Genomic DNA, 25,579 nt, shown 5'->3' with positions numbered 1-25,579 from the left:
AAGAGTTACTTTTATATGTTATCTATTGTTGAAAAGGGCAGTTGTGTTTTGGCCTGCTCTTTGCCCAAGAATGGTATAAGGCATTGGAATAGCTACCTTAGAGACTGAGATAGGAGACTGAACATTGTTGTGATCTTTCTTCTTTAATTGGCTGTTGGCTGACAATAGTCGTCATATGCTATCTCTAAGCAGGTTCCCACAGCATGTGTTAATCATTCATTCCAGAGACAGATCAATGCTGATATAGCTCTGATTGATCTTCTTTCGTCTGCTGTGCAAGGTTGACCACTAGCTTACTGTTTTGTTTTTCTACAGCCATGCTTTGACTCTTGAGAAGAAAAATTGAAAATGTCACGGCAACTGTAGGTTTTAGGGAGCCCAATATGTAATACTTCTTGCCTTTTTTTTTTTTAAATTTTTTTTCAACGTTTTTTATTTATTTTTGGGACAGAGAGAGACAGAGCATGAACGGGGGAGGGGCAGAGAGAGAGGGAGACACAGAATCGGAAACAGGCTCCAGGCTCCGAGCCATCAGCCCAGAGCCTGACGCGGGGCTCAAACCCACGGACCGCGAGATCGTGACCTGGCTGAAGTCGGACACTTAACCGACTGCGCCACCCAGGCGCCCCATTGCCTTTTTCTTTTAATGTTTATTTTTGAGAGTGGGAGGAAGAGAGAGTGGGGAGGGGCAGAGAGAGAGGGATGCAGAGGATCTGAAGTGGGCTCTGCACTGACAGCAGAGAACCCGATGAGGGGCTCGATGTGAGATCATGACCTGTGCTGAAGTCAGAGAAAGAATCAAATCTGGCCATTTTTTTTCCCCCTTCCCCTCCCCCATGGTCTTCTGTTAAGTTTCTCAGGATCCACATAAGAGTGAAAACATATGGTATCTGTCTTTCTCTGACTGACTTATTTCACTTAGCATAACACTCTCCAGTTCCATCCACATTGCTACAAATGGCCAGATTTGATTCTTTCTCATTGCCAAGTAGTAGTCTATTGCATATATAAACCACATCTTCTTTATCCATTCGTCAGTTGATGGACATTTAGGCTCTTCCCATAATTTGGCTATTGTTGAAAGTGCTGCTATAAACATTGGGGTACAAGTGCCCCTATGCATCAGCACTCCTGTACCGCTTGGGTAAATTCCTAGCAGTGCTATTGCTGGGACATAGGGTAGATCTATTTTTAATTTTTTGAGGAATCTCCACACTTTTCCAGAGCGGCTGTACCACTTTGCCTTCCCACCAACAGCGCAAGAGGATTCCCGTTTCTCCACATCCTCGCCAGCATCTATAGTCTCCTGATTTGTTCGTTTTAGCCACTCTGACCGGTGTGAGGTGGTATCTCAGTGTGGTTTTGATTTGTATTTCCCTGATGAGGAGTGACGTTGAGCATCTTTTCATGTGCCTGTTGGCCATCTGGATGTCTTCTTTAGAGAAGTGTCTATCCATGTCTTCTGCCCATTTCTTCCCTGGATTATTTGTTTTTTGGGTGTGAAGTTTGGTGAGTTGTTTATAGATTTTGGATACTAGCCCTTTTCTGATATGTCATTTGTAAATATCTTCTCCCATTCTGTTGGTTGCCTTTTAGTTTTGTTGATTGTTTCCTTTGTTGTGCAGACGCTTTTTATCTTCATGAGGTCCCAATAGTTCATTTTTGCTTTTAATTCCCTTTGGGGATGTGTCAAGTAAGAAATTGCTGTGGCTGAGGTCAGAGAGGTTTTTTCCTGCTTTCTCCTCTAGGGTTTTGATGGTTTCCTGTCTCACATTCAGGTCCTTTATCCATTTTGAGTTTATTTTTGTGAATGGTGTAAGAAAGTGGTCTAGTTTCATTCTTCTGCATGTTGCTGTCCAGTTCTCCTAGCACCATTTGTTAAAGAGACTGTCTTTTTTCCATTGGCTCTTCCTTCCTGCTTTGTCAAAGATTAGTTGGCCATACATTTGTGGGTCCAACTCTGAAGTATTTATTCCATTCCATTGGTCTATGTGTCTGTTTTTGTGCCAATACCATGCTGTCTTGATGATTACAGCTTTATAGTAGAGGCTAAAGTCTGGGATTGTGATGCCTCCCGCTTTGGTCTTCTTCTTCAATATTACTTTGGCTATTCAGGGTCTTTTGTGGTTCCATACAGATTTTAGGAGTGCTTGTTCTAGCTTCAAGAAGAATGCTGGTGCAATGTTGATTGGGATTGCATTGAATGTGTAGATTGCTTTGGGTAGTATTGACATTTTAACAGTATTTATTCTTCCAATCCATGAGCATGGAATGTTTTTCCATTTCTTTATGTCTTCTTCAATTTCCTTCATAAGCTTTCTATAGTTTTCAGCATACAGAGCTTTACATCTTTGGTTAGGTTTATTCCTAGGTATTTTATGCTTCTTGGTGCAATCATGAATGGGATCAGTTTCTTTGTCTTTCTGTTGCTTCATTATTAGTGTATAAGAATGCAACTGATTTCTGTACATTGATTTTGTATCTTGCAACTTTGCTGAATTCATATATCAGTTCTAGCAGACTTTTGGTGGAGTCTATCGGGTTTTCCATGTATAGTATCATGTCATCTGCAAAAAGTGAAAACTTGACTTCATCTTTGCCAATTTTGATGCCTTTGATTTCCTTTTGTTGTCTGATTACTGATGCTAGAACTTCCAACACTATGTTAAACAACAGTGGTGAGAGTGGACATCCTTGTCATGTTCCTGATCTCATTTTTGAGAGAGAGACAGACAGACAGACAGTGCAAGTGGGGGAGGGGCAGAAAGAGGGAGACACAGAATCCAAAGCAGGCTCCACGCTCTGATTTGTCAGCACAGAGCCCCATGTGGGGCAGGAACTCCTGAACCGTGAGATCATGACCTGAGCCAAAGTCCTATGCTTAACTGACTGAGCCACCCAGGTGCCCCAATAATGGCTTTATTTTTTAATTTACTTAATTTTCTGAATACCAATTGCTCTAACATTTCTGCTATATGACCATGAGTAGTATGCTGAAACATACCAGTTACATTTCTTAGAGGTCTCCTTTCCAGAGTCCATCATTCTTCTTAAATTTGAGATGCTTGTTCTGTCCAGCTGTCATCTTGAGCCTTCCCTTCATAGCTCTTCTGGGTTTGATTTTTGTCTTTTATATTTCATTGCTACTTTTGAGAAATCTGCTCTCTTTCTGACTCTCAATGATTTGTATATAATCTACTTTCTATCTCTTAAAACTTCCAGGATCCCCCCCCCCCCACCGCCCTGTTTCCTGAAAGTTCACAATGATGTATTTTGGAATAAATCTCTTTTTGGATGGAGATTTGGGTTCTTCAGTTACTTTTCAGCCCTTCTATTAAATTAAAAAAAAATTGGGGCGCCTGGGTGGCGCAGTCGGTTAAGCGTCCGACTTCAGCCAGGTCACGATCTCGCGGTCCGTGAGTTCGAGCCCCGCGTCAGGTTCTGGGCTGATGGCTCGGAGCCTGGAGCCTGTTTCCGATTCTGTGTCTCCCTCTCTCTCTGCCCCTCCCCCATTCATGCTCTGTCTCTCTCTGTCCCAAAAATAAATAAACGTTGAAAAAAAAATTTTTTTTAATAAAAAAAAAAAATTTCAGCTATTGTGTTTTTTCCTCAAGAGTCCTTTTTTATTTTATTATTCCTCTTTGAGGATATTAGTTGGAGGGTTGTTTTGTTTTGTTTCCTCCCTATATTATATTAATTCCCTTCAGCTATTTTCTTTTTTCTATTTTTTGCTTTAGGTAAGAGGTTTTTTTTTTTTTTAATGTTTATTTATTTTTAAGAGAGAGAGAGAGAGAGAGAGAGAGTCAGGAAGGAGCAGAGAGAGGGAGACAGAATCTGAAGCAGGCTTCAGGCTCTGAGCTGTCAGCACAGAGCTTGACGCAGGGCTCAAACTCAGAAGCCATGAGATTATGACCTGAGCTGAAGTCGGACACTTAATCGACTGAGCCACCCAGGTGCCCCAAGTAAGAGGTCTTTCTTGGTGGAGACTTCCCTCAGATATCTCTTGACATTTGGTTTTCCATTTATGTTTAAGAGGAAGACTGTAATAAAGCCATTCAGAAGATTTATATGTACAACGGGTAAATTTTGCTCTAGAGTGATTAGGCAAAGACCCATCCTTTTAGAATGTCCAAATGGTATCCTGCTTTTTCTCTGTAGCTTTTAGTTCTTTCCAGAGAAAAGAATGTTCCAGACTTTTCTGAAGAATGGAAAGGTGTGTGTGTGTGAAAGAGAAAGAGAGAGAGAGTGAGAATGCTTTGCTACTGGTGAACAAAGAATGGGAAAAGAGCTTGACATTTAACAGTTCTGTGTGTAATCTTTCACTTAATTATTTTGTTTTCAGGCCAGATTTTCTGTGTTGTCCAACTGCTGTGTTGGGACTGTAGCCCAAGTCCAGCGCCTTCTTGGTTCAATTTCTTCAACTCCCATTGAGTGACACAGATTAGAAAACAGCCTCAGGGTCTAGCCAACTGTATATAGACTTCAATGAATCCTCCTTCCACTTCCAAATGGTGAGTCTTTCAGATAGTCTGCAAGGTAATTGACTCCCTATTCATTAACATTCCTCTTTTAGTTGCTTAGGTTACTACTTTCTCTCCAAAAATGTATTGTAGTCTTTTCATCTGCTCTTGTCACTATATTTATGCTTATACTTATGAGTTAATTGGTTGCTTTTTGTTTTAGACTTTTACCATTAGTAGATTAGGGAAGGGAAAGCGGGGGGAAGTGCATAGTCTGCATTTTTAACAGTGCACCCTGTATTTTAATATCTGCATAAACCTCTTCCAGGTTATTCTCAGTGTTGAGATTTAAAATTATGTCAGTTAAATAAAAAATTTTGTGTTTTAAAAATTTACATCATACATATTTTTGTTTACAGGCTATGTGTTAATTAAAAGAATGTCTTATACTTGCATACAACTTCATCTGTTTTTTTAAGTAAGTGCTATGCCCAATGTGGGGCTTACATGGTCTACCAACTGAGCCAGCTAGGCCCCCCACAACTTTATATTTTTCAAAGCAGTTTTGCATATGTTATCCCATTTGATCCTCATAGTATGAGAGGCTCAGCACTTGGAAATTTTGGGCATAGCAGAGGACTGGAAGAGGTATTCGCCTGAAATCTGCAGTAAAGTTGGAAATATTCTTAAGTTTCATAGGAGATTAGCTTTAATACCATTTTAACATAAGAATTTAGTGTTGATACTTTATTAAAAACATTTGAAATATAATTTTTTAGCTACTTTCAAAAATATGATATTTTCTTTTGTAGTTCACTTCCTTTTCCTTGATATGTTATTTATAGTTTGGTCTTACTGATTTCATCGACATTTTTCAAGTCTTATTTTCCAATAACCTATTTTAATTTTTTTAATGTTTATTTATTTTAGGGGGGGCAGGGAGAGAGAGGGGGGTACAGAGGAACTGAAGCGGGCTCTGCACTGACAGAGAGCCCGTTGTGTGAGGCTTGAACTCAAAAACTGTGAAATCATGACTTGAGCCGAAGTTGGGACTGAGCCACCCAGGCCCTCCAATGATCTATTTTAAATGCTATTCATATGTTCTTTATGAAATGATATGACTAAAGTGGTATAAGTAAATTATATTATTATAGTAAATTCTTAAACAGAAAGTCGAAAATAGATAATAATCCTAAAGCATCACTTTTGGAAAAAAAATGAGCTCTGATTTATCTTTTTTAATGACTTCTTTACAGGTTAAAATTATGCTGACTACTGAAATTATAGACTAGTTATATAAAAATAAATTTTATTATAACTAGAAATTTGAATGTAGTTTGCAATATAAACTTGTCAATTTTGTTAACGACATGTCTCTCTTGTTTTAATTCATATAAACAACTATTTTTATGTGCCTCACTAATTCCTGGAGACCTATGGGTTTTTGGAAGTAGGTTACCTGAAAATTGGGAACTAAATAGTTAATCCACTATAAGATTAGGAAACAACTTTAATCTCACTTTTTCTTCCTTCAAAATGGAAAAGAACACTACTTGTGGAGTGAAAGACCTGGATGTGTGCTAAGTATCAAGATACTCTTTAAAAAAAATTTTTTTTTAAATTTTTTGAGAGAGAGAGAGACAGAGCATGAGTGGCGGAGGGGCAGAGAGAGAGAGAGAGAGAGAGAGAGAGAGAGAGGCAGACACAGAATCTGAAGCAGGCTCCAGGCTCCAGCACAGAGTCCGACATGGGGCTTGAACTCATGAGCCATGAGATCGTGACCTGGCCGAAGCTTAACCAGTTGAGCCACCCAGGCGCCCCTCAAGATATTCTTAATGTATGTGTATCCTTGAGAAAGCTCCCTTCATTTCACAGAGCCTCCGTGATCTCCTCTCTGAAACTAGAATAATAAAATCTACCATTTCTAGCTCTCAGGGTTATCATAAGGATCAAAGGTGATAAAATGTGAAAATGTTTTAAAAATTGACAAGAGCTCTACAAGTATAATTACTTTATTTTTTTTTTATTTTTTTTTCAACGTTTATTTATTTTTGGGACAGAGAGAGACAGAGCATGAACGGGGAAGGGGCAGAGAGAGAGGGAGACACAGAATCAGAAACAGGCTCCAGGCTCTGAGCCATCAGCCCAGAGCCTGACGCGGGGCTCGAACTCACGGACCGCGAGATCGTGACCTGGCTGAAGTCGGACGCTTAACCGACTGCGCCACCCAGGCGCCCCAAGTATAATTACTTTAGTATGTAGTAATACTAAGATTATCAGAAACATCTAGGTATCTTAAGCCTCCTCTAAGACTTTGCCTTTTATATAATTTTGAATTCTTGTAGAATAATGATTAAGCTCTAGTCCTTTTATAAGAATATTTGGTCAAGGTGGTAACCTCTGTGTGTGCAACCTACTTGCTTAGTATGGGATATTTGGGTCTGTGATTTAATGGTGGTAAGTAATTGCCATAATACTTCTGTTTTAGATAAACACAAGTCTGTATTTATTTATTTATTTATTTATTTATTTATTTGAGAGAGAGGGTACAAGTGAGCAAGGACTGAGAGAGAGAGAGGGAGAGGGAGAGAGAGAAAGAGAAGTGGGACTCACCTATGAAGTGGGGCTTGGACTAATGAACCGTGAGATCATGACCTGAGTGAGCTAAAGTAAGATGCTTAACTGACTGGACCACCCAGGTGCCCTGTATTTAATTTAATTTAATTTAATTTAATTTAATTTAATTTAATTTAATTTAATTTTCTCATATTAGTGTCTTATTGGTGTTATGAGTGTAGTGCCAAGTTGTAGCACCTAGAACAAAGCCTGTGTTTAATACGTGTGTGAAAATGACTTCCTTATTAGGACTATTTGGAAATTTCAGCTAATTTAATACTGCACTAGTTCCAGTGTCCATTGTATTTGTTAATTTCAACTACTGTAGTTCTGTAATGCTTCTAGTATCTCAGTAACCAAACCATGTTTGACTAAACAAGAGTTAAATTTATGTGTCTGAAAGAATTCATGTTTTTAACCTTCATGAAATTCTAGTCAATATTAAAGCTGGTACTTTATAAAATACACCTTTAGGGCAGTTTCAGGGGTAGATTCTCAATCTGTGACTTGATAGTTTCTCTTTGATATTAGTAGTCCCTAATAATCTTAGTGGGCTTCAGTTTATCTTCATCCATGAAAGGAGACAAACAGTCTACTCATTGATTGGCTAGAGCTAAAAACTATTCCCAAATTAATGGACAGTTGATGAAAGATTAGTCAGGTAGTGTCTTTACAAATTATGTATGATATATATAATGTATATGTATATATGTGTGTGTATATATATATATATTTATAGTATGTACATATGAGCAAAGAATAGATATTGTCTTATTACAAACAGTAGAGCTTAAGAAACTTATTTTTCAGACTATACTTTGAGAATCATGGTCTAGATCAGGAGTCTGTAAAATTTATGTGTAAAATGTCATATTCTCAGTACTTATGGCTTTGTGGGGCATTCAGTCTGGTGGATCTACTTATCTCTGCTGTTGTAGCAAAGAGTGGCTCAGAACTAATTTTTCTCCAGGCCAGTTTGCTAGTCAGCCTAGATCCCTGACTTGAGATGTGTTCTTGGTTAGGCAGATCATTTGCCCACAAAGCACTTTCTTCAGAGAGGAGTTAGATCACATTGGTAACTTGAGTTCCTTTTATTAGGTTAAACCATATGAAACTGCTGATTTTGTTGGTCAAAAATGGTTTACCATTACCAATTTCATGGCGATCGGTCACATATTATTTTGTTATTAAAAATTTTTTTTAATGTTTATTTATTTTTGAGAGAGAGAGCGCATGAGCAGGGGAGGGGCAGAGAAAGAGGGAGACACAGAATCTGAGGCGGGCTCCAGGCTCTGAGCTGTTAGCATAGAGCCCAACACGGCGCTTGAACTCATGAACTGTGAGATCATGACTTGAGCCGAAGTCAGACACTTAACTGACTGAGCCGCCCAGGTGCCCCGTGATCAGTCACATATTATTAATGAAAACTGTCTAATAAGTACATGCAGTTGATTGCTAATGTATCTAGTGAATTATTTTGTAACAACTGAGGGTAAATAATACTCTTTACAGCACTGTTGAGTGATGGAATTTTTCACTGTAACTCTATATAGAATATATTTTCTGTATGTAATTATTTTATACCCTCAGTTATGATAAGGCTTTTTTATAAGCCTTCTATTGGTCTGTCATTTCATGGAAGTCTCCATCCCTTTTGAGTCAAAATAGAAAGTTGAACTAGATAATCTCTGAAGTTCTTTTTAATTTCTTTTTATTATGTGATTTAAATGTCTATTATATAGAGAACACATTTCTCATTAACCTATTCATATCATGGTGAATCCATAACATAGTACCAAGAGCCTGGCCCAAATTTGATTCACCTTCCTCAAACCTCCAAATTTTACCACCTTTCACCTTTCTTTTTTATTTTATTTTATTTTTTAATTTATTTTTTAAATTTACATCCAGGTTAGTTAGCATATAGTGCAACAATGATTTCAGGAGTAGATTCCTTAATGCCCCATACCCATTCAGCCCATCCCTCCCCACAACCCCTCCAGCAACCCTGTTTGTTCTCCATGTTTAAGAGTCTCTTATGTTTTGTCCCCCTCCCTGGTTTTATATTATTTTTGCTTCCCTTCCCTTGTGTTCATCTGTTGTGTGTCTTAAAGTCCTCATATGAGTAAAGGCATGTGATATTTGCCTTTCTCTGACTAATTTTGCTTAGCATAATACCCTCTAGTTCCATCCATGTAGTTGCAAATGGCAAGATTTCATTCTTTTTGATTGCCAAGTAATACTCCATTGTGTATATATATGCCACATCTTCTTTATCCATTCATCCGTCGATGGACATTTGGTTCTTTCCATACTTTGGCTATTGTTGATAGTGCTGCCATAAACATTGGGGTGCCTGTGCCCCTTCAAAACAGCATACCTGTATCACTTGGATAAATACCTAGTATTGCAATTGCTGGGACATAGGGTAGTTCTATTTTTAACTTTTTGAGGAACCTCCATATTGTTTTCCAGAGTGACTGCACCAGTTTGCATTCTCACCAGCAGTGCAAAAAAGATCCTCTCTGCATCCTCACCAACATCTGTTGTTGCCTGAGTTGTTAATGTTAGCCATTCTGACAGGTGTGAGGTGGTATCTTATTGAGGTTTTAATTTGTGTTTCCCTGATGATGGTGATGTTGACCATGTTTTCATATGTCAGTTGGCCATCTGGATGTTTTCTTTGGAGAAGTGTCTATTCATGTCTTTTGCCTATTACTTCACTGGATTATTTGTTTTTTGGGTGTTGAGTTTGGTAAGTTCTTTATAGATTTGGATACTCACCCTCTATCTGATACGTTGTTTGCAAATATCTTCTCCCATTCTGTTGGTTGCCTTTTAGTTTTACTGAATGTTTCCTTCACCATGCAGAAACCTTTATTTTGATGAGATCCCAATAGTTCATTTTTGCTTTGGTTTCCCTTGCCTCTGGAGATGTGTTGATTAAGAAGTTGCTGCGGCCAGGGTCAAAGAAGTTTTTGCCTGCTTTCTCCTTGAGGATTTTGATGGCTTCCTGTCTTTCATGTCTTGAGGTCTTTCATCCATTTTGAGTTTATTTTTGTGTATGGTGTAAGAAAGTGGTCCAGGTTCATTCTTCTGCATGTCACTGTCCAGTTTTCCCAGCACCTCTTGCTGAAGAGACTGTCTTTATTCCATTGGATATTCTTTCCTGCTTTGTCAGAGATTAGCTGGCCATATGTTTGTGGGTCCGTTTCTGGCTTCTCTATTCTGTTCCATTGATCTGAGTGTCTGTTCTTGTGCCAGTACCATATTGTCTTGATGATTACAGCTTTGTAATATAGCTTGAAGTCTGGAATTATGATGCCTCCTGCTTTGGTTTTCTTTTTCAAGATTGCTTTGGCTATTCGGGGTCTTTTCTGGTTCCATGCAAATTTTAGGATTATTTGTTCTGGCTCTGTGAAGAATGCTGGTCTTAGTTTGATAAGGATTGCATTGAATATGTAGATTGCTTTGGGTAGTATCGACATTTTAACAATACTTGTTCTTCCTATCCAGGAGCATGGAATCTTTTTCCATTTTTCTGTGTCTTCTTCAATTTCTTTCATAAGCTTTCTATACTTTTCACTGTATAGAGTTTTCACCTCTTTGATTAGATTTATTCCTAGGTATTTTATGGCTTTTGGTGCAATTGTAAATGGGATCGACTCCTTGATTTCTCTTTCTGTTGCTTCATTGTTGGTGTATAGGAATGCAACCGATTTCAGTGCATTGATTTTATATTCTTTTATATTTATATTTGAATTCATGGATCAGTTTTAGCAGGTTTTTGATGGAATATTTTGGGTTTTCCATATAGAGTGTCATGTCATCTGTGAAGAGTGAAAGTTTGACCTCCTCCTGGCCGATATGGATGCCTTTTATTTCTTTGCGTTGTCTGATTGCACAGGCTAAGACTTCCAATAGTATGTTGAATAACAGTGGCGAGAGTGGACATCCCTGTCTTGTTCCTGACCTTAGGGGGAAAGCTCTCAGTTTTTCCCCACTGAGGATGATATTAGCATTGGGTCTTTCATATATGGCTTTTATGATCTTGATGTATGATCCTTCTAACCCTACTTTCTTAAAAGTTTTTATCAAGAAAGGATGCTGTATTTTGTGAAATGCTTTCTCTTTATCTATTGAGAGAATCATGTGGTTCTTGTTCTTTCTTTCATTGATGTGATGAATCACATTGATTGTTTTGTGGACTGCTTTCTTTTTTAAAGGTCTCATCAGTTATCACTGCTTAACGTCTTTTTTTAATATTTTTTTAATGTTTATTTATTTTTGAGACAGAGAAAGAGAGACAGAGTGTCAGCAGGGGAGGGGCAGAGAGAGAAGGAGGCACAGAATCTGAAGCAGGCTCCAGGCTCTGAGCTGTCAGCACAGAGTCTGGCATGGGGCTCGAACTCACAAACCATGATATCGTGACCTGAGCTGAGGTTAGACACTCAGCCAACTGAGCCACCCAGGCACCCCTTTAATATATTTTTTAATGTTTATTTATTTTTCAGAGAGGCATAGAGTGCAGGTGGGGGAGGGGCACAGAGAGAGGGAGACAGAATCCGAAGCAGACTCCAGGCTCTGACCTGTCAGCACAGAGCCTAATGTGTGGCTAGAACTCAAGACTCAGACTCAGACTGCAAGATCATGACCTGAGCTGAAGTCAGACGCTTAAGTGACCCAGGTGCCCCTTAACTGTCTTGTTATAGCTAACTCCCAAATTACCATTTCTAATCTGAGCTGCACTAAAAATTAAATGAAAAAATATAAAATATTCATTCTTAAATACCCACAATTTCTGTTCTAAGTGCTTTACGTGTATTTTCTCATTTAATTCTCAAAACAATATATTTACTTTATTATTGCTATTTTACTGATGAGAAAAATAAAGATCAGAGAGATTAATGTAGCTCATACAGGGTCCCACATCTACTAAGTAGTAGAGTTATTAGGTTCAAACCGAGGCAGTCTGACTAGAGACCCAAGCTTGAAACAATCTTGATTACTACAGTTGTAATTGCTTTCAGATATTTCTGTAAATTCAGATGCCACTTACCATTTCAGACTCAGAATTTCACATGTCAGATACATTTTGTTCGCACTTCTAATTTTTTTTATTTTTCAGGGGCAAAACTGTTAAGTCATTACTAACCAAATTCTGTAGAGTCTTCCTTCAAATTTGTTCTTATGGTAATGGTCCTTGGTCCTGATTCTTATTACGTTATGCCTGGAATGTGGATAGATTGCTATAAACTTTCTGTTTAGTCTTTCTGCTACTTAAAAACCTTTTTAGCTCCACCTTACCTATTAACGAAATATAGAGACCTCTACAATTATCATCAATCTACCTTTTTCTTCTTCAGCCTATTTTTGGAATGACATTTCCTTGTCTCATGCTGTTAAGATCTCTGTTTTTCTTCAATATTTCAATTATGGCACATAGTATGCCTGAATTCTAATCTTACTTCTGTTAACAAGTGGGAGATTGTTGGCAAGAGGGGAATAGGAGCTCCCTTGTAAATAATGTATATGTGATTTTAATACCTAGTCTTTGCCATAACTTTAACTCTCAGACTTTTTTAATGCACTTGCTAATGTATCTAGTGAATTATTTTATAACAAATGAGGGTAAATAATACTCTAAGCCCTTTATAGCACTGTTAAGTGATGGAATTAATGTAAACGTTTCACTCTTAACTCTATATAGAATATATTTTCTGTATGTAATTTTTTATAGCCTTTATATGGTGTTTATAAGAAGAGTTATATTTCAGATAAGAAAAAAGTCTATATAAAAGAATAACTAACGTGTATTTAACAGTGAATGAATGAATAACTCTTACCTTTGGATAAGGGCTTGCTAGTGCTGCAAAATAATAATAAATAAAATATGAAAAAGACAAAACCAAAAAGATATAACTGGGCTAGATAATCAAGTAGACATTTCTGAAAATAATAATAGTTATACAAAAGGTAGTTAGTTATATCTGGTAATTGTAGTAAATTTGGAGACTACAGGAAACTGTCACCCTTTATCCTACTGCAGAGAAAACTTTGTTGACATTTTGGAGTGTTCCATGTCCTTAGTTGAAATCATTAACACACTGATTCTTTGAGGAAATGCTGATTGTGTTTGTAAGAAAAGTTATGGATTAGGAGCCAGGATAATCAGGAGTACTACATTAATATTAAACAGCAAACTTGTCTAATGTATTTTCTTAATTGCATCAAACAGTTATGTTATATTTAGTCAAAAGTCTTTACAGATTATTTTTTTCAATGGGATTTCACTGCTTCATTTTGCATATTACCATCAGTCTGTTTTGCTTCCTTTTTAGTGATGTCACAGTAATGAGATGTTAAAGTGAGTACAGAGCTACCTCTAAAGAGAATACTGATTTGTCATAATTTATGACTTATACTCCAAATCCAGGAGATAGCTAAAAAATTTAAATAGTATAGTGTAAAAAGGAATAAAGTGTTCTCTGTGGTTACTGTTCACGTAAAAAAAAAAAAAAAGAAAGAAACTACTCTTATTGCAAATAAAGGAGATCTCTAGTTAAGACAGCATAGTAACATTTGCTCTCTACTCATAGTATTTATAAAAGAAATTAAGAAGCAAACCCAAAAAGATGTGTCTTGGCTAGCTAATGAAATAAAGATAAACCAGGGGTGCCTGGGTGACTCAGTCAGTTAGGTGTCTAACTCTTGATTTCGGCTCAGGTCATGATCTCACAGTTGGTGAGATTGAGCCCCACGTCAGGTCTGTGCTGACAACGTAGAGACTGCTTTGGATTCTCTGTCTTTGCCCCTCCCCATCTTGTGTGCATGCACTCTAAAATAAAAGAGAGAGAAACATGGACCAACAATACAATAGAAAGATAAAATAGTGAGTGAGGCTGAGATGGATGTGCTGAGCTTTCAGTATAGAAGTAGGCTCTGGCATCTAGGAGTTCGGTTTCTGCAGGTTGTTAGAAATTAAAAGTGTTCCTATGCAGCATTCCTTCAAACATGATTAGATCAATAGTATTTCAGATATCATTATATATCACTATATTATTAAAATAATCAATATAAGATGCTGTGGAAGTGGGAGCCCTGAAGGTGAATTGGTGGCAACTATATAACTACTAGTGAGGAGGAATAACTACAGAGGGAAGGAAGGAAAAAATTAAAGATTCTGCACTCACAATGAGCCTATATAATTCAACAAAATCAACACATGGGACATGAATTCATTCCTGGTGAAAATAATTTTTTTCTAAGAATTCTATACATTTAAGATGCCAAAGAGAAAAAATATAGAATGATAACCATTAAAAAAGGACAAGAAACTAGAAAAATCTGCAGAAGAGCTGATTAGAAATCTTGGAAATCACAAAAGACAGAAAGAAACAGTCACTGCATATAAAAAAATAAACCTTGGGGCACCTGGGTGGCTCAGTCCGGTAAGCATTCGACTCTTGATACTGGCTCAGGTCATGATCTTGCAGTTGTGAGATCAAGCCCTATGTTGGACTCTGCACTGAACATAGACCTGCTTGGGATTCTCTCTCTCCTTGCCCCTCCCCTTCTCATTCTTTCTCTCTCTCTCCCAAAATAAACATTAAACAAAAACAAAAGTAAACCTCAATAGCTGGGATCAACTCTAGACAGAATTGAAAAAGAATTAATAAATTGGAAGATTGTACTGAGGAATTTACCCAAAATATAGCACAGAGAAACAGATCTAAAAATGAGCCATTAAGACCTATAAAGAATAACACCAGTAGAAGATTCAGATAAAAGAAGAAATTATGGGTTAAAAGAAATATTTGAAGGGATAATAACTTAAAATTTTCTGGAAGACCTGAATCTCCAGAATGACAATACTCTACCAAAACATATTGTAGAGAGCCTGAAGGCATCAAGGTTAAATAGAACGCTCTACAAGATTCAAAAGACAGTAAGAGCTTACTTAGATAGTTTGACCCCAGAATTCTCATTGACTACAATAGATGTCCTAAGACATGGGGATTCTATCTTCAAAGAATCAAGAAACACTAAAGAATGCTATGCAATAGAAACAACAGAACAGATAGCAACATATATAGAACTTTAAAAACAGGGCTGAGCAAAAAAACCGCAAAAAGTCAGAAATAAATGATACAACAGTTATCATTTGTGTATATTAGAACGTGTACATAACACATTTTATTAAGAATGTATTCAAATAAAAAAGTACACATGAAGCACATTAGAATGATTATGAGGACAGATGGAAAGGAGGAAGGAGTTAATGAATGTACAAGTAAATGAACAAACATAAGAAAATGAGTCTTGCATGGACCAAAAATTGTATCTAAAAAAAGGGAAAAAGTTGTTAGTTTAGATTTTTATATACAAAAAATATGAATGAATTCAAAATAGACTTTCATAGATCCCAAGACCAAGCTTTTTTTTTACCCACAGGATTCATTAGAACTGTTAAAGAATGGGCCTTTTCAAAAGCAAAAAAGGAAAATTTGGGAGATAAGAAATAATGGTTAGCCATCCTTCTTCCTCTTCCCATATGGGGAAACTTGCCCTAATCCAGTTACCTTTGACTGGTTGGCAAATTTGCTTAGCCCTGATGCTCAGTGAGGAGGACCATTTAGGTCTCACACTAAGCTATGTCCATAAACTTTGCCATTGTTAGTAACAAAAAATGGGATTTGGGCCTTCAGCTACTACTCTTTATATTACTTGTTTCTTATTTAGAAAAATGCAGAGAAAAGGGATGCCATTTAATAGGTCCCCTCAGAGACTGTAACATTTCATGTAATGAGAACATTGAGAAACAAAAGTACAGAATTTAAGTGTAATAAAATATACAGATGTAAAGGCTTTTGTTGAGTTTAGGAGGCATGATATTTATAATAACATCGATAGACACAGAATATTTAGGAATAAATTAAATGAAATATGTGTAATGCTTCTATATTAAAAACTGCAGACACTGCTGAGCAAAATTAATTAAAGAAGACCTAAATAAATGGGAGATACATGCTGTCGTTCTTGAATTGAAAGACTCAGTACTTTGTTAAAGGGCACCTGGGTGGTTCAGTCAGTCATGACTTTGGCTCAGGTCATGATCCTACGGTGAGTGAGTTCAAGCCCCGTGTCGCACTCTGTCCTTACAGCTCAGAGCCTGGAGCCTGCTTCGGATTCTGTGAATCCCTTTCTCTCTCTCTCTCTCTCTCTCTCTCTCTCTCTCTCTCTCTGCCCCTCCCCCATTTGTGCTCTGTCTCTCTCTCAAAAATAAACACTAGGGGCGCCTGGGTGGCGCAGTCGGTTAAGCGTCCGACTTCAGCCAGGTCACGATCTCGCGGTCCGGGAGTTCGAGCCCCGCGTCAGGCTCTGGGCTGATGGCTCAGAGCCTGGAGCCTGTTTCCGATTCTGTGTCTCCCTCTCTCTCTGCCCCTTCCCCGTTCATGCTCTGTCTCTCTCTGTCCCAAAAATAAATAAACGTTGAAAAAAAAATTAAAAAAAAATAAATAAACACTAAAAAAAATAGTAAAAAAAAAAAAGTATCGTTAAGATGCCTGTCCTGCATAAATACATCTGTAGATTCAATGCCACTCCAGTCTAAATTTCAGAACTCTATAACTTAATTGTAAAAAAGACAACTCAATTTAAAAATGGGCAAAAGACAAACATTTAACAATGGAATATATACAGATGGAAAATTAACACATGAAAAAGTGCTCATCATCAGTAAAATTGACATTAAAGCCACAAGGAAAAACCATTATTCAATGACTAGAGTGAATAAAACTACTAAGACTGCCAACATTAAATGTTAGGATGTAGAACAATTGGAACTCTCATGCATTGTTAATTGGAATGTAAAATGGCAATTTCTTATAAAGTTAAGTATACATTAATTCTTTGACAGAATCATTTCCTAGGTCTTTATTCAAAAGAAATAAAAACATTTGTCCACAAGAGGACTTGTTTAGGCATGTTCATAGCAGCTTTATCTATAGTAGTAAAAAATGAAAACATAGTGTTACATTAATGCAGTGGATTACTATTCAGCAATAAAAAAAAGAGCACACTGGGGCACCTGGGTGGCTCAGTTGGTTAAGTGTCGGACTTGATTTTGGGTCTGGTCATGATCTCATGGTTCAGGAGTTTGAGCCCCGCTGCTAGCCCAGAGCCTGCTTGGGATTCTGTCTCCCTCTCTCTCTGCCCTTCCCCTGCTCACTCAGTATCTCTCTTTCAAATAAAAATAAACATAAAAAAACACACTAGACAAGGAAAAACTAATCAAAGATCAAAGATGAAAAAAATCAAAAGTTATTACTTATAGGCTGGGCAGTGGCTGAAAAAGGATATAAGGAAACTTTTTGGGGCATTAGAAATGTCCTATACTGTAATATCTATTCATTTGTGAAAAGTATACAGCTAAAAACTGTATACTTCATGCATGTAAATATTACCAGAAAGAACCATATAGTAATGATAATGATGATAGAATGAGGTGGTAAGGGAGTAGGTGAAGGTATAAATGATCTAAAAATGACAATATTGACACTTAAGCTTTTATTTTTATTTTTCTCTGCATATATTAAACTATAACTTTTAAAGAAATCAAGAAAGAAAAAACTCATATTTACCCAGACATTTTCCAATTCTGATTATCTTCATTATTTCTTGTAGATCTAAATCACTGTTGTAATTTTCCTTCAGCCTGAAGAATTTGTTAGCATTTCTGAAAGTTCCCTGGCCATGAATTCTCTCAGTTCTTTATCTGAAAATGTATTTTGCTTTCATTTCTTAAAGGACAGTTTTGATAGATACAGATTTATGGATTGACAGTTTTTCTTTAACTCATTACCCTAAGTACATTCCTTTATTGTAGTCTAACTTTTGTTGGTTTTGTTGAGAAACTGCCTGTAATTTGTATTTTTGTTGCCCTGTATATAATATGGCATTTTTCAAAGATAAATTGCAAGTTTTCCCTCAAGACTTTTTATGTGTCAGAACAGTAGGATGATTCACTCTGTACCAAGGTTAAATTCTTTCTATTTTCCATCTCAACTATGTCTAGCCAAGTTATCCAGCATAGCATAGGAGAGGTTCTGCAGTTAAATGGTGGCTAATCTATACTGCCAGGAATCCAGGAGAATATCCAAAGGAGAATGTTCAGAGGATATCTGGAAGAGTGGTCACCTGTGGACTTTACATTTTAACTGTGTTCTATTTAATGCTACTTATTTAAACCTTCTTGGTCTGATATTAGTATGGCTATTCCTGCTTTAATTTTGTGTGTATTTACCTGGCTTATCTTAACAAATTCTTCCTGTGTCATTTTGTTAGAGATTGACCCCAAATAGTGTGTAGTTGGATATCGTTTTTTCTTTTTATGGTTTGAAAATTCTTTATATTTGAGAGGAAGTTTGCATTTATCATACTAAATTGTGTAGTTGTTCTTATTCTGTCATCCTAGTTTATACTTTTTGTTATGTTGCCTTGATCCTGTTTTTCCCACCCTGCTGTTGCTTTTGCTAGTTGTCCTTGCTCTTTTGTTTTGCCCCTAGTAATTTGGAAAGTAAACATTCTATTTTTATTTAATTAGTAATTACTTTTTAAAAAAGTAGGTGAACCTATTTCTTTACTAAGATTAATAATACGTTAATTATCTGTTGATTCTGAAAATGATGAATCAATCACATACTTTAATATCTCCCTGTGTTCCTGCCTCCCACCATTTATTGGAATAATTTAGGCTTTAAAAACCATTATTATTCTTTCTTTCTTTTTTTTTTTTTTTTTACATCTCCTTAAGGAACACTTTTCACATTTGCATTTCCTTACATAGCCGTGTTAACCATATTAAGAAGAATTACTTAAACATTAGTTTTCAAGTTCACAGGTTATAATTTCCATCTTTATTTCTAACATAACTCCCCTATGCCTGAGATCTTTCTAATTTTTAAAAAATTTTTTAAGATGTTTTTATTTATTTTTGAGACAGAGCATGAGCAGGGGAGGGGCAGAGAGAGAGGGAGACACAGAATCCAAATCAGGCTTCAGGCTCTGAGCTGTCAGCACAGAGCCTGACGTGGGGCTCAAACTCACAGACTGTGACATCATGACCTGAGCTGAAGTCGGACGCTTAACAGACTGAGATACCCAGGCGCCCCTAATTTTTAAAAATTTTTACAAAATGTTTTATTTTTGAGAGAGAGCATGAGCAAGAGAGGGACAGAGAGAGAGGGAAACAGAGAATCCAAAGCAGACTCCAGGCTCTGAGCTGTCAGTACAGAGCCTGACGTGCGGCTTGAACTTGTGAACCATGAGATCATGACCTGAGCCAAAGCTGAACGCTTAACTGACTGAGCCACCTAGGCACCCCTTTTATAATTAAAAAAAAAAAAATGTTTTTTAATGTTTATTGAGATCTTTATTTTTGCTTGTTTATTTGATACTAAAGCATTTATTTGAGTGATTTTTAAAGAGTATGTATCTGAATCCTTCTGTATCTGAGAATATTTATTAAATGTGTATTCTGACACAGCAGTTAAAACTATGGGAGGCTTTTCTAAGGAAATGATAGTAATATGCAAAGATGTAAGTACAAATTCATTTTGCAGTATTATTACAAAAGCAAAATTAGAAACTAATAGATGTCTATAAGTAGATTGGTTAAATAAAATTATTTCCAGTCATTATTGCAAAATCATAATAGTTTTAACACCTTTGTCTCCTAATTGAAATATAAATATCATGAATCTTTTTGCCTGTTATTTGTGCAAGTTATAATTATAACATAAGTTTAGACCTTATAGAGCAAATATTAGAATGTTTAGCTATTAAAATGAATATTCTACTTAGTATCTTTTCACTTTTTCAATTGGATTAAATACTGACTGACTAGATATTTATTATTGAAAAAAATTTAAGAAGTTTTAGTCTGTTCCTTGTAGTCACTTCATGGATTCCTTTGGGCAACCCAGACCAGAAGATAACCAGTCAGTAGTTAGCAGAATGCAAAAGAAATACTGGAAAACCAAACAGGTCTTTATCAAAGCAACAGGAAAAAAGGAGGATGAGCACGTGGTGGCATCTGATGCTGAACTGGATGCTAAACTTGAGGTAAATTTGAGGATTCTTTGTATTGCATATAACTGGTTATTATTTGGGACTTTGAAGAGCTTGCAAATTTGATAATGGAATATTTAATTGTATTCATCTGTCAATCATATCTGAGTAGGAGGTCATAATTTGCACAGATTGAGAATTGGCAGAACTAGTATTTATAAGTTAGGTAAGTAATAAATATAAGTTTTTAAGCTAAATATTAATCAATTATGTTGATTAGATATCTACAAATAGATTAGTTAAATAAATTTATTTCCATTCATTATTTAAATATCATAATAGCTTTATCACCTTCATCTCCTAATTGAAATTAATATAAATATCATGAATCTTTTTGCCTGTTACTTGTGTAAGTTATAATCGCGTGTTATATGCAATTCTATTATGTCAAAATATTTTGTACTACTTTTACATGAAGTCTTATGCCTAATTGAAAATAATTGAAATCAAATAGTGAGGGTTTATATATTTTTTTTATGTTTTTAAAAAAATTTTTTTATTTAAATTTATAATGTTTATTTATTTTTGACAGAGAGAGACAGAGCATGAGCAGGGGAGGGGCAGAGAAAGAGGGAGACACAGAGTCTGAAGCAGGCTCCAGGCTCTGAGCTGTCAGCACAGAGCCTGACATGGGGCTCGAACTCACAGACTGCAAGATAATGACCTGAGCCAGAGTCAGATGCTCAACTGACTGAGCCACCCAGGCGCCCCTTTAAATTTTTTTTTTAACGTTTATTTATTATTGAGAGACAGAGACACAGAGCATGAACAGGGGAGGGGGAGAGAGAGGGGGAGACACAGAATCTGAAGTAGGCTCCAGTCTCTGAGCTGTCAGCACAGAGCCCAACGTAGGGCTCGAACTCACAAACTGTGAGATCATGACCTGAGCTGAAGTCGGACGCTTAACCGACTGAGCCACCCAGGCGCCCCTATTTTTTTATTATGTTTTAAAATTTATTTATTTATTTAGGAAGTTATACCCAGCGTGGGTCTCAAACTAAGGAGCTTGAGTTGCATGCTCCACCAACGGAGCCAGCCAGGGCCCCCCTGAGTGAAGATTTTTAGAAGTTAGAGTTTTTGTTTCTATAATTAAGGGATAAAGTTATTGAAGTATTTTATAATGTGGTTTTTTTTGTTCATGTTTTTCATTTTAAATAAAGTCATTGCCATGAAATGACTTTAAACCTATGAGTGTTTTATACTTTTAAGTGATTAAGCTAATTAGAGGAAAGTCTCATGTATATTAATGAATAGGTCTAGGTTTTTAAATGCAAGTTTACTGATTCCATGTACGTATACTAATTGAAGATGCCTTTTACAAATATTTCCAAGTAGGATTTTTGTTCTGCTTGAAGTATAATAATTTCTTGCAATCCTTAAAAGTAGAGGCCTAATTAAATAGGTCTTAATCTACTAAGTATTTTTATTATAAAAAAAGTAAATTTATGTCATTGCCATAACAAATATGGAAATAGATAACAAATTAACAAGCTTTTTGTGTAGAAAAGTATTCTTAGGATTCAGTGACATGTGGAAAAAATGAAGGGACTTGATTATAAGCAATAAATGTTTTAAGGCTAAAGGAAGGATTCACTATTTCAACATATATTCCCATAGACATAGATTTTTCTGTTTTGTTTTACATCGTTAGGTAGTCTGTATGACATATTTTATATTCTTATCCATTAGTCAAATATTTGGAATCACCCAAGTACTTTCTCTGACTTTTGTACTTTATTTTTTAAGAATGAGAAAATTTTTTATTGTATATTTACTTAAATCATCGTGTCGTACACTTTAATTATATTATACTTCACTCACACTTAAAAAAAATGTCATTGTAAAATTAAAAAGCAATTCTATATAAATCTTCCAAAGACCCAGGGGGAACAAAATCAATCATAATCACTTCATCATAGTAGAGCTCTCATTTTTGTACCCTTTTCTATTCTTCCATATGGATTTAAAACAGCTTTTTAGGTTGCAAAATCCATATACCAAATTCATTTCAAACATACCTAAACTTATGTGGAAAGTTGATAGTTGCTCCTCCATTTAGATTTTAGTGTCTGTCACTAATCTTCCTTAGGTCTGATCATATATCTAAATAATAACAAAACTGTTTCAGAGAGTGAATATTTAGGCTCAGTGGTGATATTGGAAATTTATTTGATAATCAAAGGATTAGGGCCTAAGACTATGCTACAGTGCAAAGGTCTTTTTAAACTAAAGTCTTGTAACAATTCTTTGGCATAGGATTTTGTGGGAAGACGGATATACCCTAAAACCTATGACACTTCATCTCTCTGGGAAAACCTAAATTTATAGATGTGTGTGAAGAGTTACCTCATGTGTATAATGTGTCCTAATATCAAATTTTCATGTGCTTACTTTGAAATGAGTGTCTACTGGTTATTTTATTTTTAGGTATTAGCAACAATAGTAATGAAGGGGAAATTCCAAATAAAAACAATCCAAAAGTAATTTATTTATGATGTTGTAATACATTATTTAGTTTTTATGGTAATTAACTGACCTGTTTGCTTAGGATAATATTGTAGAAAAACCAGATTGAGAGTTAACATTTTCTAAGGTTATCTATACTCTTTTCATCTGAAATTGACAATATTTGATGCAGTTTATATTGGATTTACATTTTTGCTATTTAGATAGTTTGGAGCTGAGGGGAGGACACGCTTCACAGTTATAAATCTTTATTAGCTCCCATGTATTTATCTCCATTTTTTCCAGCCTTCAAGGGGGAATCTAAAAGTGCTTTCTACATCTATATAAAACCAATACAGAAGTACTTCAAAGTCAAGGAAAATAAACATAATACTTATAAGAAAATGTTCTGCTTTTGAAGTGCTTATAACAGATATTTTATGTTTTTGATTCTTTAAATTTGGTCCTAATAAAATTTATATTTCAAAGGTTTTTCACTCTATTCAAGAGACATGCACTGAACTTCTGAAGATAGTTGAGAAATATCAACTAAGACTTAATGGTATGAAATCCTATATATCTATTCAGTAATTCCCATTTTAAAATAAATAATTTACTTGCATTTTTGAGAATGAAAGATTTAATGTAAAAATAGTTTACTGAACTATTATGTGAATGGTTCCTTGTGACAAAGAAGTGACAGTAAGGAGCAGTGTGAGTGTGGAGCTAGTAAGTGAGCGGGCTGCCACCTCAGAGGTGCTGAGAGACTTCCCTTGCAGTTTGTTTTGTGAGGTGTTTTTCTTTTCTTTTTTTTTTTTTTTTTTTCTTAAGTAGGCTCTTTGCCCAACATGGGGCTTGAACTTACAACCCTGAGTCAAGAGTCGCATGCTCCACCCACTCAGCCAGCCCGGCACCCCTTTCCCTTTCAGTTTTTAACTTCAGTTTTTCCATCAGTAAACCAGGGTGAAATTAGGCATGACATTTGTCATTTTTCACTTTAAGCTAATAATTTGAATACTTTATGGGTTCCCCATTTATTAGTCTTACTGTGTGTGATTAGAGGGTCACACTTCGAAAACTTTGTGGTCAAAGACCACTTTTTTGCTTTGTGTTTTACTTTCAATTTGTTGTAAACTGACACTTCTATAAAATACAATGAAAGTGAATTTCAACACAAATGAAATTAAAGAAGACACACAAAATATAAGCACACTTTATTATTAGATTCAACAGATATAAAATACTCATCAAATTAGTAAGCTTCTAAACAGTTTCTTCGTTTCGGTACTTGTTACAGGCTGTTAACAAATGACTGTGGACTGGAATTGGTCAGTGGACAACACTGAGTAGTAATGTACTACATGACTGACAAATTTTATGGTTTCAGCAATAAAACCATGGATGTCTGTGGGTCTGGGATACTGAGCATAGATACTGAAACCAGGGTGGGAGTCAAGATTAAGTTAAGTTTAAATAGAAAACAAAGACTTTGTTAGAGACAGTGATCCTAAAATGCATGTCTGCACATTTGAAAATGCATTTGTGGTTTTGTCATTTTGGAATCTTTTCTTTCCCCCTTCTTGCTTCCCAAAGCAAGGTCCATGAATTCACTATATCAAAACCATCTGGAGTACTTGTGGGTAAGGGGAAGCAGATCCTCAGACCTGTAAAATCAGAATCTCTGGAAATAGACCCTGGGAATATGCATTTTTAAAATAAGTCTCTCTTCTTCCCTCAAGTAATTCTTATGTATAGAGAATTGTTGCTGTGAGAATTTTAGCTGTGTGTCTTTAACAAATGATGAAAGAAAACAGTTAACTGTATTGTAATTTTTTCCTAGTCATATCAGAGGAAGAAAATGAACTAGGGCTCTTTTTAAAGTTTCAAGCAGAACGGGATACAACACAAGCTGGTAAAATGATGGATGCTACTGGCAAGGCACTCTGTTCTTCAGCCAAGCAAAGGTTTACAGTTTTGCATCATCCTCAATCTGTAGTCCTTATGACAGTTTTGATCTATGTGCCTAAAGTTGAATATTTATAAAGGTTACTGATCATTCCAGTAGAGGGTTCAAAGAGAAATACAGCATATAATTGTTTCTATGCCTCTTACTTATTTGGTTTTAAAATAATTACTTAAAAATTGACATTCTGGTTGCTTAATTCCTACAAATAGGCTTTAAGCCTATATTTAAACTCCTTAATGTAGTTTAATGTAACAGAGGCACATGCATATAAAAATATGTATATTTTAATTATTTTATTGCTTTTTTGGATATTACGTTATTTAGGAGTACATTAGAACTTTTCTTCTTTATAGGTGGAGGGGATTTTTTTCTACTTATTTATTTTGAACTTATTATCACTTTACAGATTTTTAACATAAAGATACTTACTGCAAAGAATCTGCAAAAGTTACTAAATACAGCCAAAATATGTGGTTGTTTTAAACCTTTGTTTTTGTTTTGTTTGTTTATGGGATGACATCCCTCTGATTTTTACCTCTCTGCCACTAGATTGGCCCTATATACTCCTCTTTCTCGTCTTAAGCAAGAAGTAGCAACATTCAGTCAAAGGGCAGTATCTGATACATTGATGACAATTAATCGGATGGAGCAAGCACGCACAGAATACAGAGGAGCTCTGCTGTGGATGAAAGACGTATCCCAAGAACTGGACCCAGACACCCTAAAACAAATGGAAAAGTTCCGAAAAGTATGAAAATGCATCCTTTCCTTTTCTTGGTACACAAATCTATTGAATTTACACGGAATAATTTAATCAAGATCCTAAAATATCAGGCTGTTTTTGAAAAATGTTATAAAATCTTGGTTGCTTGGAGATCTTTGAAGTGCAAAAGGTTGTTACACTTTTTTTTTTAATTTTTTTTTTTATCAACGTTTTTATTTATTTATGGGACAGACAGAG

General features: G+C 35.9%; 1 protein-coding gene across 6 annotated transcripts in view; it reads left to right on the top strand.

Moving 5' to 3' along the window:
- The window catches only part of ICA1L (islet cell autoantigen 1 like), a 94,504-nt gene that overhangs the window by 7,959 nt on the left and 60,966 nt on the right, over nucleotides 1-25,579 (top strand). For 4 of the 6 annotated variants that reach the window (XM_040475891.1, XM_040475894.1, XM_040475890.1 and 1 more), the window contains exons 2-6: nucleotides 4,343-4,511; nucleotides 20,033-20,201; nucleotides 23,142-23,214; nucleotides 24,493-24,616; nucleotides 25,168-25,366. In XM_040475891.1, the coding sequence (XP_040331825.1) occupies nucleotides 4,486-4,511; nucleotides 20,033-20,201; nucleotides 23,142-23,214; nucleotides 24,493-24,616; nucleotides 25,168-25,366 (591 nt within the window). In that variant the 5' untranslated portion in view covers nucleotides 4,343-4,485. Of the gene's footprint in view, nucleotides 1-4,342; nucleotides 4,537-20,018; nucleotides 20,202-23,141; nucleotides 23,215-24,492; nucleotides 24,617-25,167; nucleotides 25,367-25,579 lie in introns of all 6 variants that reach the window. The other 2 variants (XM_040475892.1, XM_040475893.1) reach the window with 2 other exon arrangements.

Source organism: Herpailurus yagouaroundi, unplaced genomic scaffold (genome assembly GCF_014898765.1).
Source record: "Herpailurus yagouaroundi ecotype Mexico unplaced genomic scaffold, PumYag 140, whole genome shotgun sequence".
NCBI lineage: Eukaryota > Metazoa > Chordata > Mammalia > Carnivora > Felidae > Herpailurus > Herpailurus yagouaroundi.
Note: the sequence above shows the minus strand (reverse complement) of the source record. Positions and strands in the feature narration are given on the sequence as shown.